Source organism: Amyelois transitella, chromosome 2 (genome assembly GCF_032362555.1).
Source record: "Amyelois transitella isolate CPQ chromosome 2, ilAmyTran1.1, whole genome shotgun sequence".
Lineage (NCBI taxonomy): Eukaryota > Metazoa > Arthropoda > Insecta > Lepidoptera > Pyralidae > Amyelois > Amyelois transitella.
In genome coordinates this window covers 5,725,176-5,740,999 of record NC_083505.1, presented here as the reverse complement: position 1 = coordinate 5,740,999, position 15,824 = coordinate 5,725,176, and the positions used below count along the sequence as shown (strand labels likewise).

Below are 15,824 nucleotides of genomic sequence, written 5' to 3'. Positions count from 1 at the left end.
GAAACAGTAAGTTCTTATATAATCAACACAAATTACAGTTTTTAACAATCAAGTTTGAAAAATTAAGTTTCAGCAACGAATAATGAATAACATATCGTAGAGAATGTTTGATTAAATGAATATATACATAGAGAATGTTTGATTAAATGAATCATCTAAAATCGTAAAACGAAATATTCGTATTAAATAACTAGTTCTACATTCATTCATGTTTTTTAATGTAGGCAATGTGCATTCGTCCATGATTTAGATTTAAGAGATATATATTTGTATATTGACGTCAGATGAAAATGCTGCAGTGTAGTTTGTTCCACCGCTTCTTCTAAACATGCGCTTTGGAAGCGGTAGTAGTTATAATTAGATTCAAGTGATGTGACGTCAATAAGTGATATCTTGTATCCAATTTTGAAAATAAATCTATTCTATTCTATGAAGCTATGATAGTATTCTTTGGCAGTTTGCATTCCGGGCTCCAAGCCAGAAGACAAAAACGTAATGTCGGAGTGCATTTATTGCATGATTATAAAAATCGATTTTTTATCAATTATTAATTTTAAAAAAATCACTTATAAAAACGATTTTTACTTTAAAAAAATCGATTCTTAATCGATTTTTCACATTCCTAATTCATTTAATTTTATTTAGTATCTCTCAAAGAGTAAAGTAATCTCTATTTAGTTTGTGTTCATTTCATGATACTATTAATATCATGTGGTAATTTAATTTTCAGTCGTAAATTTCGGGGTTTATTCCTACAACAATTATATCAATTTTAATGTCTTGAATCCATGAACCTTAGCATTATTCTGTTAGTCTATAATGAATATAACGAAAATAATTCGTGGAGTTCGTGTACCAGCGGCGGGTTTATTCCGAAACTACTCTAACGATGTGAATCCGTTAAGCAGAACTGTGAGAGTTGTTACTAACGGGATTGCAGAATTTTTCGGAATGAATAAAACAGCATCAGTTTACCCTACTCATGCCGACATAGTTATCATTGGTGGAGGCTACATAGGCTCAGCTGTTGCTCACGCGTTAAAAACTAGGGCTGGTGAAGGTTTATCTGTAATCGTTTTAGAAAAGGATTTGACTGTAAGTATCAATAGGCATAATTAGGTGCTGTATAGTTCCCGGCTCATTAGAATAGGACCACTACATCTCTTCTCCATGGATGACGTAAGAAGCGACTAAAGGATAGGCGAATAAACTCGGGTATCGTCTTTTAGGCGGGCTTGTAACCTGTCACTATTAGAAATCTCAATTCCATCCTCAAGTCATACAGCTAAACATGGTCCATCAGTCATTATGACACTGTTGAATCAGTCTACCATTTTAGGGATAAAGATAATACCTGTTTTAATATTTTTTAGTATAGAGAAGTACGTAATAATATATCACATGGAACTCTAATAAGAAACTGTTCACTGCCAGAAAATATTGAACTTGCTTCATATGGTGCTGAATTTCTGAGAAAGGCACGAGAAAATCTAGGTGAAGATGTTGATGTGCAGTACACACCCTATGGATTTTTAATGTTAGCCAGTGAAAGGTATACTGAGAAATTAGAACAAACTGCTGTTCAACAAAGAGAAATGGGCTTGAAAAATGAAATATTATCTGCTAATGAGATTCAAGAGAGATTTCCTTGGATTAATACCAGTGATATCAAATTAGGTAAGTTAAGATATTATTTAGCAGAATAGTAATCCAAACTTATATTTTAAATGCAAATGTAAGTTTATTTGTTTGTTGTCTTTTCACACATTCAGTAGATAACTGAACCTATCTTGAAGTTTTATTTGGTTGCGGATTGACCATTAGTGTGAATTAGGGGGAAGTCCCCTAGTGGCGGACACCTAAGGTTATTTAAAAATAAAACATAAAATATTTAAGGAATGTTTATAAAATTATGATGTGCAAGAACTTGTGCGATTAAAGAAGAAAGCATGGCTGGATTTGTTAGCAGCAAAAGCTAACTTAAGAATGCAAGAGGTTATAGATGAAGATGTGAATGAAGCACGTAAGGAATATAAAAAAATGAAAGATTTGGTTAAGAAAGCTGTGATTAGAAAGAAAGAAGAGTATAAAGAGGATTTTGATAATAGTGTATCAGAAGACTTTCAGTCAAATCTGAAAGTATTCTGGAAATCCGTAAGGTCAGCCTGAGGAAAAACTATAACCAGAGAGCTGACTAGGATCAGATGCCAGGATGGTAGTGTTGTGAAAGGAGAAGAATGTGTGCTAAAGATATGGAAGGACTATTTTGAGAGTTTATTTGAAAAAAAGGAAGAAAATAAGAAAGAGTTCTGCTATAGCAGAACTAGATAAAAGATAAAAGAGAATGAGATGGAAGGCGAAATTGAAATGTTTGAAATTGTGGAAGCACTTAAGAGTATGAAAGCGGGTAAGGCTGCTGGGTATGATAGAGTGTCGGTCGAGATGCTAAAAGCAGGAAAAGGCGTCGTAGCTAGACAGTTGTACTGCCTTTTCAATTTGTGTTGGAGAAGCGGCCGAGTACCAAAAGATTGGTGTAAGGCTGTTATCGTGCCACTTTACAAAGGAAAAGGGTCACAACTGGACTGCAAAAATTATCGTGGTATTAGCCTGCTTAGCGTCGTCGGCAAATTGTATGCTAAGGTATTGATTCATAGAGTCAGGAATGAAACTGATGACAAAATATGGGATGCTCAAGCGGGATTTCGAAAGGGAATGGGATGTACTGATCAGGTCTTTTCTTTGCGGTGCATAGCCGAAAAGTTTTTGGCCAAGAGCCAAAACAGTCTATTGCACATTCGTGGATTTGGAAAAGGCCTATGACAGAGTTGAGAGGAATGAATTGTGGTCAGCACTTTCTATACATGGGGTGAGCAGTCTCTTAATACGAGCACTGAAATCCTTATATGAGGATTCGAGTGCTTGTGTCAGGATAAACGGAGCGCACACTGAGTGGTTTAAGATTGAGAAAGGCGTTAGGCAAGGATGTGTTGCGTCACCGTGGCTGTTCAACCTATTTATGGATAGTTGTTTGACAGATTTGAAAGAGTCTGAAAGTGGATTAAGGATGAATGAGTTACTCGTCAAATGTCTGCTCTATGCCGACGATCAGGTTATACTGGCGTCATCAGCGGAGGAGTTACAGGAGATGGTAAACTGTATGCATGAAGCTTTAAAAGAGAAAGAAATGAAAGTGAACGTAAGTAAAACTAAAACACTGGTTTTTAAAATGGAGAAAGAAATGACAGCATGTAATATTTTGATTGGAGGAGAAAAAGTTGAGCAAGTGAAAGAGTTTGTATATCTAGGATCAAAGTTTACATCAGATGGCAAGTGTGATAGTGATATTGAAAGGAGAGTGAACGCGGGGAACATGGTGAATGGAGCTTTGCATGCCTTTATGAGCAGTCAGAAACTATCTAAAAAGGCTCGACTGGCTGTGCACAGGGGCGTGTTGGTCCCGACATTAATGTATGGGAGTGAAAGTTGGGTATGGCAAAAGAAGCACGAAAGCAGAATAAATGCAGTGAAAATGAGAGCGTTAAGGAGTATGTTGGGTGTGAAATTGAGTGACCGGATAAGGAACAGCGTGATAAGGGAATGTTGTGATGTGAAAGAAGATGTAGTTACAGGAATAGAAAAGGGTATGTTGAGATGGTTCGGTCATGTGGAGAGGATGAATGAAAACAGGTTGACTAAGCAGATATACATGGAGAGTGTGGAGGGAAAGGTCGGGGTGGGAAGACCTAGACGAACATATCTTGATCAAATTAAGGACGTCCTGGTAAAGGGTCAGGTCAAAAGTACCCGAAACCGCCGACCTTGCATGAAGAGAGTTATGAATGTGGATGAAGCAAAGGAAGTATGCAGGGATCGTGGCAAGTGGAAAGAGGTAGTCTCTGCCTACCCCTCCGGGAAAGAGGCGTGATTTTATGTATGTTTGTATGTATGTTTATAAAATTATGACTTATATTAGATAACAAAGTTAGAAATCAAATTAAATTAACAAAAATGCAACCTCTGCTAAAGAATAATTAATACTATCAAACAAACTTTGGTAACAAAAAACATAATTTTAAAAAGTGGCACCTAGTACCGGACGAATATTTGTGCACGCAACTGACACCAGTTTCATCACAGTTATAAATTCATGAGGGTGTGAATGTTGTACTGTTTTATCAGCTTTTCAAGGTTGTCGTAGAATATATCCACTTGTGTTTTGTTAAATCCTACGGCGCGCATCATGCTTGTCGATTCCGGTGTTCTCAAGGAAATGTCAGAATGCCTTTTCATGAAGTGGTAATTTTTTATTACGACTTTTATTTTTTATTTACCAGCACTGCCTTTTTCTTTATTTAATCGATGAGGAATCTTCATGACTTCAGCTTAGACGTATGCTAATTTTAGAAACTTCTTTTTCATTAGCGGCATGCATCTATTCGATAAATCTTTAATGTGGTCCACCAAGACTTCTTCATAGTCTGCTGAGAAGGTGTTAGTGAACCTACCTAATTTTGGTTTCATTGTTACTTCTTCTCGATTTAGGGCCTTTATTTAATCATGTATAGTAGCCTAAGAGCTAGTGAACCCTCCGAGTAACGGTGTTCCTGTAACGCTAGAAATATGTAAAGTGATGATTCATAGCACACCAAGGCCAAAAATCATGACCTGGCAGGCATCTGCCCTGCACGTCATCAACACTTTTATTTCTTAAAATGTAAAATACATAGGAAAAAAAACTTCCTGCTGTAAGCTACAAAATTTAATATCATCTATTTTATTTATTGATAATTATAAAAAAAAAAATTGCCAGGCGATTAGAGTAAGCAAAAGTACCTGCCAGGTGCATCGAGAACTGCACAGTTTAGGAAGAAAAATAAACTTTATTTGACACCGTTACTCGGAGGGTTCACTAGCTCTCCAGCTATAGTGCTTTTAGGAATATTATATTGCATTGCAGCTTGTCTTACGCACAGTTCTTTTGACATAACCTTATCAATAGCAGTTTGTAAGCTCTGTGGATCCCAGAATCCTTTCTTTTTCTTCTCTTCCATTTTAACTATCTTCTTTCTTCTATACTCTAAAACAAAATCAAATAATTAGAATTAAATACGTAATTTCTTACAAGAAATACCAATATTTTTACTGTCCGCCACTAAGGGACGACTTAGGTGTTAAGGGACACACATTTTCGTTCATTAGATGGTACCTACTAAAATTATTTAAAAGATAAAGACAACACAAATCATGCCTCTTTCCCGGTGCAGTAGGCAGAGTCCACATCTTTCTACTTGCCACGATCCATACATACTTCTTTTGCTTCATCTACATTCGATGTCGATTTCAGGTACTCTTGACTTGACCTTTTGCTAGAACGTCTATGATTTGTTCAAGGTATGTTTGTCTAGGCTTTTCAACTCCAGCAGCCACAACTCCCATACACTCCCTTTGTATATTTGCTTAGTCAACCTGTTTTCATTCATTCTCTCCCCATGACCAAACCATCTAAGCATCCCCTTTTTCATCACTATTTTACAGCTGTCATTCACCTAACTTTCAGTACTCGCCCGCCTGAATCACGCCTGGGCTTGCTACAATGATAGTCAATCTTCGTTGTTATATTGGCACAACTTGATCCTGTTCCTTGACAGCCCCGAGCTCCGCAGCGTCGCAACAACCGCTTTCTGCGATTCCCCACGTCTCCACGGGTCCAAGCACAGTACAAGTGAAATTGACAGTGACAGTAAAATCGGTACTTTAGTGAGGATGTGCGTCTACAGCCCCGCACATTGTCTGATTCTTCAAGCCAGAAAAGCTTGTCTTTCTGCGGGTAAAAGCAAGTCTTCTTAAAATATCACGCAAAGCTTGTTGCTCGTAACTTCGCTCACGAACATTTTTGGTGGACGCTAATCCTAACTAAACAATATTTTCCTGGATCAAAGATATGAGATACTTATCTTCTTCTCAGTACTCCTTAAGGCTTGAGGCTTGTCTTGGATAAATTTTGCCCACGCGTATTCATATTATCAGTACACATAATGACCCGTTTGAATTTTGAGAAAAAAATTAATTACATTATTTTATTTATTTATTTAAACTTCATTGCACTAATTACAAATGTATAGCACAATTGGCGGACTTAATACGAGTAGCATTATCAACCAGTCAACCGGATTTTAACTGTAAATAATATACATATTATTTAATAAAGCAAAATTAAAAATGTCTACCATTAGCTTTATTCGAGAAAAGTACTCTAAAGGGTAAATTAAAAATTACATGTTTTCTGATAATTATCTCGCTTCATAGTAAAAATCAAAAATAAACGCTTCTTAAAATACCCAGAAAATTCCCAATCGGAGAGACGCCGAGCGTCGAGTAATCACCTACGCGTAGACTAGACAGATAGGTACAAAATACGATCAGACTGCGAAGTTCGTTAATCGCTGCACTCGTAGGATAACTAATTACTTCCATTCTATCCGTTAATGTATCCAACCTTATTTATATTAGGTATGGTGGGATACAACGAATTGAGAGTTAGAAGTAGTATGACGCTTGTATTGTACGTGGTGAGAGTACTTAGAGGGACAACTACATACTCACTTTAATCTACTTGCAACAATCGGGTTGCAGTGCCAGATAAGTAGGTATGTGTGGCGCCGGCGCCGGCCAGCACTGTTGGTGGTTCCACACGCACGGACTAATCTCTCGCGGGAGGCTCCACTGACGCGTGCAATACGCACACTCAATCTCATATCGAATGAGATAGATATGTTCAATTGCAGTTTGAGTGAATTCACAAGGGCAGCATTAAGGATAATATATTATAATTGATTATACACTATCACATTGGATTAAGTCTGTAATGGTAGATGTAAGAAAGTACCTAAATAAATAAATTGCTTCCCTTCATACTTTTAAAGCTTAATACCGTGAAAATACAGTAGTTGTTATCGGAAATAACTAAACCTGCAAGCGTTATGGTCGTCAAAAAATAATTTGGTGCGATGAGGTTTAAACAGTAATAAATAAATTAGCACAGGGGTACTTCGTTCCAATTACTCGAAAATTTCATCTTATTCTTTGACGACCATTGGTAGGTGGTGGTGGTGATGTCGTGGTGCCCATGTCCGCAGCACCGATACTGTAAACTGGCTATAATCAAGTAACTTCAGTGCTTCACTTGCAAAATTGTCGGGTAGTAAGGAATCCGTGGATTTGTATTTCCTTAAACACGAAGGCGAGAAATACTCTCAATCACAATTCATAGTACTCTTGCGTAGAATACCTGCGACATGGTGTACCTTCCGGATTGCCGGCAGTAACAAGGAAAATTGCCCCTGCGCAATGCTCCCGTGACGCTAATAGCAGCACAAAAGTAGTAGTGAGTAAATGGAGTCTTTCTCTTTATAGCGTACTTATATATCCTACGGGAACGCTGTTTTCTCCGAGATGAAAAGCAGGTACCCTATGCCCAAATCTCAGTACTACTAATGACTCTAGGTGCGCGTTTTAAAGCTTTTTTTCCATGACTTCATATACACAATGACATTTACGCGTACATTGAATAATCCTGTTAGAATGGTACTTTTTCCGGGATTAAGAGTATCCGGTGTTGTGGGCTCAGGATGCTAAAGTCGTCGTAGTCGTATAATAGTATCAAGTCAATCAAGTCTTAATCCAATTAGTAGATTTTAGACACAAATTTAAATATAGCAGAGATCTAGTAATACTCCCAGCTATTTATTTTTAAATATTCTCTATGTACGGAATTTACCCTTCTACAGATTTATTATGTATGTATATGCATAGATTTTTTAAAACAGCTTATACATATTAAATACACCAACAATCTTCTAAATATCACTATGCCATACAATACAACTGAACATGGTCATTCTTCGAGCTTGTTGGCTCTGTCTACCCTTTAAGCGATAAAGACGTGATCATAATATATGTAGGTAGGTATGTATGTTTATCTGTTGCCATTTCGGCGATGGAGCTATATTTTATTTATTTATTTAAACTTCATTGCACAAGATACAAATGTATAGCACAATTGGCGGACTTAATGCTAGAAGCATTATCTACCAGTCAACCATTGGGTCTTACAGAGAACTTCATGTGGGGTTAAATTCTTTCTGTAAACAAGATATACACCTAGTAGTATTGTCAATCTAAATGTTCCAGGTAGTATGTGTCTTGAAACTGAAGGTGTATTTAACTCCTGGGCATTTCTAAGCGGACTCATAAGGAAGTCACAAGATCTCGGAGCTATTTATATAAATGCTGAAGTGACTGGTTTTGAAATTGAAAAACAACGTGATGTTTTGATGGAGGGAGTTGAACCAGGCTCATTTGAACGAATCTGTAAGGTTTTGTATAAAACGCCAGACAATGAAGAGCATTCCATTAAATTTGCCGCTTGTATCCTAGCTGCTGGTAACAAATCCGGGGAAATAGCAAAACTTGCTAAAATTGGCAACAGTGACGGACTTTTGTCATTACCACTACCAATAGAAAAGAGGTACAATTTTTATACATTTTTCTCTCATGCATGCATGCAGTAGATACTTTTTTATTTAAAATAAGACACCAGCATACTGCTGCCACGAGTCATAGTTCAAAAATATGTCTTACTCTTTAAGTATAGTTATAGCTAGGGTTCGACGTTACATCTAAATCCAGTAATTTTTTTTATTCCTATACTATTGTACAAGCAATTTTTGTACTAGCGTTTTTGATTAACGGTCCTAAAATTTCACTGAAATTTGAAATAGTGCATAAATTTGTACTTTTTATACTTTTTGTATCTTCCACCAATTTTTTGTTTGTACAAATTTTTATGATAATGCCTCCATAAGTATTGTATCAACCCCATTTTAGGGATCATAGTACAGTGGTTTCTCCAATTGCCTTCTGTACGGCAGTATTTGAGTGATATCCCTATATTTACCTCTTAAATTAAAGATTTTTTTTGTTGTTTTTACTACTTTTTATGATTTTGCTGACGGCCACCGAGCACAGCTCGGGCACTCAGGCACTGTTAATAAAAATAACCCCAGTATTTATTACCTTTTTGTAGAGGTTATGGAATTTATGCAATATGTGATGAAGATAGAATGACGCATTTAAACACCCCATTAATAATGGATACAAGTGGAGTGTGGCTACGAAAAGATGGTTTGACAAACAACTTACTCTGCGGGCATGTACCATTTACTAGTGAAGAATCTAAAAATATGTCAGAAGAGGAGTTTTTAAAAAAAATCATAGAACCTTCTGTGAATAACAGATTCCCTTTGACAATAGGGAAAAAGGTAAGTTGATAATCCAACCGGCATTCTCCAAAGATTTTCATTTGATTTTTCTCATTAAGTGTATCGTCGAACTACCTTACTCTTATGTGACTCTTTTTTATTTTCAGCTAAAAAAGTTAACAACCGAAATGCAAGATTACAATACATATGACGAAACAGGTATTATAGGACCCCATCCTTATCACAACAATTTATACATTGCTGCTGGATTTGGGAAATATGGTGAGGAACTTTTATTTATGTTCTTCCTTTATATCAGAAATGAACTTTACGTGCTTAAATGATTACCAATAACCAAGATAATTTTCGAGTCTGAGGAAGTAAAAACGTCTTGATAAAACCAGAATGCCGGAACAGACAATTAAGAGTAATCTACTTTAGAAAATGTTTTAGTGTGCTTATACGAGGGCCACTCCGAAAAGATCGGAAGCAGTAAATGTACAAAGATAATACAATATTTTTTTATTATTTTTCTTCTTTTTTTTAATACAATTTTAATTTTAGGTTACTATAAAAGAAATTAAAATTATTTGAAAAAAAAGGGATACATGTAAGTGAACTAGCTTTAATTATTTTTTTGCTTTAAGGATGTCAACATGCTCCAGGCATAGGAAGAGCAATAACAGAATTAATAATTGACAGCCACTACACAACAATAGATTTGACGCGGTTTAGTTTCGACAGGATTTTTATAAACGAACCACTAATAGAGTTTGACGTCTACTAAGAAGTAGAACTTTATATACAAAACGTTATAATACCGGAATAAATAATATTACATAGAACAAATCGTAATTATCAACATACGTTGTACAAAAGTAGATATAATAAATCGGACAATACATTTAGCCTCTGAAATTAAATAAAAAAACAAACGTCAACGTATGCATAAAGACACGCATGTGTGTGTGAGTGGTGAACTGTTTGAACAAGAAGTATACTAACTACAAAAATACCTACTACATATTGATCATTTCAACTTATATACAGTGCGTACCATCTTTGATAACTTCAACGGAATAAATGTTACAATGTTGTTCTTCTGGTTTCCAAAAATATTGAGAATCTATTGTTTTAATTAATACAGTGTTTAGCAATTTGTTGTTTTTTAATAAATGTTACATACATATGACTTGTTTCATTTCCCTAAGCACTTACCTATAATCTGGCCAAAAGGCACAAAAAATGTTAATTTGGACAAAAGGCGCTATGTTCTGTAAATTACATACCGTGTGTATTTTATTGGTTATGGAAAACAGAAACTCGATTTTCACCGTCTCATTATATGTATTGATTATGACTATATCTATAATCTGAGACATTTGAACTCAGAAATAACATGAATGTAGAATCTGGACATTTCATCACACAGACAATACAAAGGGTGACTAGTAAATAGCATCGCTTAATGAAGTACCCCCTGCATTTAGTATCTAATTCTCGTTCCAAATAATAAGAAAAAATAGTGGAATAAATCCGCCATTGCAAGTGATTTATTTCTTTTCTATGTACTATTTCTTGTAACTGTGTAAATTTCTGTGCAATAAAGATATTACAAACAAACAAATAGGAGGTTAATACCTTATTATTATTATCCAACAAAAACGAGAAGCAGGCGAAGGAAACCACGCCGGCGAATTCAAATGAAATGACGTCTCGCTGGATCGTGTAGCGAGCGCACGATGTCCCAAACATTCTGAGGCTGCACACTGCTGCTGCTTTGTTTTTTCTTTTAAACTAGTCCAGTATTTTGTTGGTTTTTATAAAGATAGGCGGGTTCATGATATACTATTTCTATATGAAACGCGATTTACCAGTAACTTCTGTCGTTTATCCCAAATACGACGTCTGTTAAGCTGTGGTCTTATTCGAGTGAGCTAATGCAGCATTCAAAATTGAGGACGTCCTGGCCCCAAAAGCATAACAGTAATGCAAAATAAGGGTGGTACTAAAAAACGGAAAAACTTTGTAACAGAACATTTTAATAAATAATTGGATATTAATGAAAGCAATCCGATTTCTCATTTAAATATTGCTTTTCGCAGTAAGGCATAGGATACATAAAAATAATGAAGGGATCTATTAACCAAACTTGACACGGCCCTCTATTCGAAATGGTAGAAAGAGAGAAATGATAAGGCACATATGCCTTGACAACATCAAGAATAAGGAGGGCGACACTTCTTTTAGTCTCATCATTCAGCTTTTGAAGGTTGGCTTGTCGTCTTACTCTGATAATGACTCTAATAAATTATTTGAATTGTGGTGGAGGTGCTGCAAAGAGAGCTCCGCCTTGTTTTGATGCTGCTCTTGATGGTGCAAATCCAAGAAGCTTTTGGATATTTTGTCTGAAAATTAAAATTTGTAAAGCACACTTGTGTACATCCAAACTATTAGTAAAGGTATTTATATTTTTGTATGTTTGTAACGAATAAACTTTCACTAAATTTGGCACAGATATAGAATAAACCAAGCCTTGCGAAAAAGCTAGTTCATTATGAACTAGCTTTTACGCGGCTCAATTATCAAAAAACCAATATGTAGCTTTTAGAATTAAGTATGTGACTGTGAGCTAGGATGCCCACCACCAGGCAGACAGTCGACTGCTTATGACGAAATAAAGTTTCTTGTTATACATATGAACAGTTCATTTGTATAACAAGAAACTTTATTTCGTCATAAGTAGCATAACCATACTTTGAGCAAATCGGAGATTTTCCAGTAAAAGGTCAGGTCAAGAGAACTCGAAACCGACGAGCTTGCATGAAGAGAGTTATGAATGTGGAAGTATGGGTTTGTTCCCATTCAGTCACACCCCGATCTGTAACACTGTTACTCAATGGGAAAAAATTCCCGTTGTGTAGCAGTGGTAGACATTGCAACTATCGTTTTCCCACTGAGTAACACTGTTACACAATGGCACTTTGTATTCCAGGTATATTAGGTTTAATTAAATATAGGTGTTTTAAATACAGGTGTTTTAAATATAGGTTTAATTTTAGTACATTCAAATAGGAGATGATATGACTGATTATGATACCGTGAAGAAGTATGCAGAGATCGTGGCAAGTGGAAAGAGGTAGTCTCTGCCTACCCCTCCGGGAAAGAGGCGTGATTTTATGTATGTATGTATGATACCGTGAAAGAAGATTTTAAATTATTATTCTTATAATGTTGTTTATTTGAGAGACTTTGCTTTGAAGCAATGAACAAATCTGGTTTACCTAAAGCAAACTAAATAATTATTGAAATATTTATTTAAGAACAACTGACGAACAAAACATATGAATAGTTTGTTTTATTGTCTATTTATATTCTATCTGCATATTTTTTCCTATTATATTACACTCTTATTCTGTTACACATATATATATATAATATAAATAAATTTTGAATCTTTCCGCTTGTTTTATTTAACCTTCGCAAGTGTTACTGATCGGGAATACAAAGTGCCACTGTGTAACAGTGTTACTCATTGGGAATACGATAGTTGCAACGTGAATCCTTTTCCCATTGAGTAACAGTGTTACAGATCGGGGTGTGACTGAATGGGAACAAACCGAAGCATACTTGATCGTGGCAAGTGCCTTCCCCTTCGGGATTGAGTCGTGATTTATGTGTGCATGTAAATTATTACCTTATACTCATGGTACATAAAATGTACAAAAAAATGAATGAACAATCTGTATAATCATCCCTGGGTAAGTTTCGGTGGCTTAATCCTTGAATCCAAGATATTGGATAGAAAGGGAGTTTAGCCACAACTCGTCCGTCAAAACTGTAAAGATAAATATAGGTTGATTTATGAGGTGATTTAGGCGATCGTGAAAATAAAAGAAAAAATGGTTGAGTTTGTAGCGGCTCCGACAATGTTATGTCGAAAGTTGTATATCTGCTCCAATCCCTGTTGCGTGATTTAGACTATTTGCTGTTTTTTACTTTTAGCGTCGCATGAAAATTCAATGATAATCATTTCTGATTTTCTCTGGATTTATTCATTTAAAATCTGAGTATGTATTCTTATAAAGTAATTGAATCCCACTACTGAATGGTGGCATGGCCAGCTAACCTATCAACTATCACGCTAATTACTTAAGGTGACCCCCAAACCAGGTGGATCCAGGTGGACCGAATGTAACAATTAGCGAAAGTGCTTATTTGGAGCCTTAAATATATAAGTACAACAAATTAATTTACTTACATGCTATTAAACATACTAAGAAGTGCAGTAAATGCGAATCCAATAGCAAACATAGATTTCATTTTTACTAATGATAAATCTCTATTGTTATTTTTCAGCCTTTCTTCCTCTCTTTCAATCTTTTTCTTATGATGTTTATCCAGGGAGTCTCCATGTGCTTCTTTCCGTTTTTCTACTGCAACAATATCATTATGGTTGCTTTAAATTTGAGTGTTTAACAGAAATTTGAGTTTATATAGGAACAAGAAACAAAGTACCTATGATGTCTTCTTTTTGAAGTTAGTCTTAACTGTATCCTCTCCTCTGAAGAAGAGAAGGACCACAATTCAGGATTGGGTTATTTAGGTTTTTACATGAACCCGCTTCAGTAGTATCTCCTTGTGGAAAATAGACTTTTTACAGTTACTTGAATTTGCAGGTTCCTTCCACCACTTTTACAATGATTGCTTATCAACTTAGATAACTATATAATAAACCTAGTTGTACTAGCCCATCAAATTGCTTGTAATATATCTCATAATTTAATATCAAACATTTATAATTTTCATCTTTGTTTTAGACAAAATGATTTATTTCAAATGACAGCAGCACTGGCCATAGAAAAACAGAAAAGGCTATTAATTATTAGTAAAAGCTGCATAGGTGAGTCATACTTACACTTTATACTCTGGCGTTCAACTTCTACTTTTAATTTCTGGTATTTTTCTGTTCTGTAGACTAAAATCCAAGTTAAACCTGAAAATAAGCAGTCCGAACTAAATCCATTAGTAAGAAGATATGCAGAAAGAAAATGAACTTAAATAAGATTTACAGCTGGGATAAAATAATCTATTTGCTATTAGCAACCCACCCTAGAGAGGTCAAGTCAGTTGAGTTGTGGTTTTCTACACTTTTGGCATGGATGTCGTAAAAAGAAACTAAAGGATAGGCTAATTAACTTCTATAAGGTAACCTTACGTGATTATTTGTATGTAGACGTCATTGAATTAAATCTAGCTTTCATGCTGGTCTTGAACTGAAGAAAAACTTTTCCATTGAGCTGTGTAGCTGTATGCGGCCTTTCAGTCTTTCGAAGAATGTTGGCTCTGTCTTCCCCGTGAGGGGAAAAGACGTGACTATATTATGTACCTATGTAAATCTAACAAGCTACGATTTAGCTAGTTGCAATGAAAATTACCTTCGCCAAGAAATGCTGTACATATTGAAATGAAAACAATTAGTAATGAGTCACTCCACATTCTTATGTTTTCACTCAAATACTTTCAAATATATCTAAACTTAAACTTAAACAGTCGAAACACAAAACCACAGTAATTAATATCTATCACAGACACAGACAGATGTGAAGCATAAGCCTGCAGAACATTAACCCAAATTCGAGTAGGAATGTGAAAAAATAATCGATTATGGAAATCGATTTTAATACGTGATTTTTTTATTAATAATCGATTTTTTTATAATCATTCAATAAATGCACTCCGACATTACGTTTGGTCTTCGGGCTTGGAGCCCGGAACGCCAACTGCCATAGAATACTATCATAGCTCCATAATATTACATTAACGCCATCTGTGCATTCTTTCTGTGCTTTTAAAACAGTTTAGATGATTCATTTAATCAAACATTCACTAGATGTAGTTATTCGATGAACTGTATTTTACTAACATTCGGTTGATATGTAATTCATTATTCGTTGCTGAAACTTCATTTTTCAAACTTGATTGTTTTAAAACTTTAATTTGTGTTGAAGAACTTAAATTTTTTTTAAATTTGACATTCTATTTATAATTTTAAACCATCAATTTCAATTTAATCAATACATTATAATAATATATTCTCACATCCAGATTTGTATTTCTAATTGTAAGTTTGGATTATTGTGAAGTTGACTACAGCTTCTTCACACTGACGCTTTTGAAGCGGTACTAAGCTTTTATGTGTTTTCACTTTATGTATTTAATGTCGTCTATTCTATCATATTAAGTATTAACTAATTTATATTGTTTTAAGACCTTGTCAATATTCATAGTTAGAAAGCTTGACGAACGGGGCTTATTTTTGGTTTGTGTTATTTAGTTAAAGGCTATCAATATGCTTATATGTATGACATTAGTATTGGTAATTTGGCGCTTTTAGTACCGATTGAGCGCCTTTTAATTGGAGATAGTTGGCAATGGCGTCCATTACTCAAATGAAGTTTATTCGTTTCATTCACTTGTTTTCATTTCATTCTAGAGATGTCACATAAAAAAATCGCTATTTTTTTCGATATAATATATCGTAGTGTTCTATCGATACTTTAC

At 35.1% G+C, this 15,824-nt stretch overlaps 2 protein-coding genes across 3 annotated transcripts; one reads left to right on the top strand and one right to left on the bottom strand.

Annotated features, from left to right (window-relative positions):
* Nucleotides 1–636: 636 nt before the first annotated feature.
* On the top strand, nucleotides 637–10,449 carry LOC106143096 (FAD-dependent oxidoreductase domain-containing protein 1). Of its 2 annotated transcripts, XM_060949032.1 has the most exons (7): nucleotides 637–1,095; nucleotides 1,374–1,677; nucleotides 5,558–5,827; nucleotides 8,191–8,527; nucleotides 9,086–9,320; nucleotides 9,428–9,542; nucleotides 9,908–10,449. In XM_060949032.1, the coding sequence occupies exons 1-7, from the start codon at nucleotides 820–822 to the stop codon at nucleotides 10,045–10,047; spliced, it is 1,677 nt and encodes a 558-aa protein (XP_060805015.1). In that variant the 5' UTR covers nucleotides 637–819; the 3' UTR covers nucleotides 10,048–10,449. The 2 variants fall into 2 exon arrangements, with proteins under 2 accessions (XP_060805015.1, XP_013200530.1); XM_013345076.2 differs by lacking the exon at nucleotides 5,558–5,827 and having other exon boundaries at nucleotides 642–1,095.
* An 833-nt stretch (nucleotides 10,450–11,282) lies between these two features.
* Nucleotides 11,283–14,994, bottom strand: LOC106143097 (calcium load-activated calcium channel). The gene is made up of 5 exons (XM_013345077.2): nucleotides 14,699–14,994; nucleotides 14,179–14,256; nucleotides 13,522–13,696; nucleotides 12,958–13,098; nucleotides 11,283–11,668 (listed from the first exon to the last, which is right to left on the bottom strand). The coding sequence occupies exons 1-5, from the start codon at nucleotides 14,757–14,759 to the stop codon at nucleotides 11,572–11,574; spliced, it is 552 nt and encodes a 183-aa protein (XP_013200531.1). The 5' UTR covers nucleotides 14,760–14,994; the 3' UTR covers nucleotides 11,283–11,571.
* Between the last annotated feature and the right edge of the window lie 830 nt (nucleotides 14,995–15,824).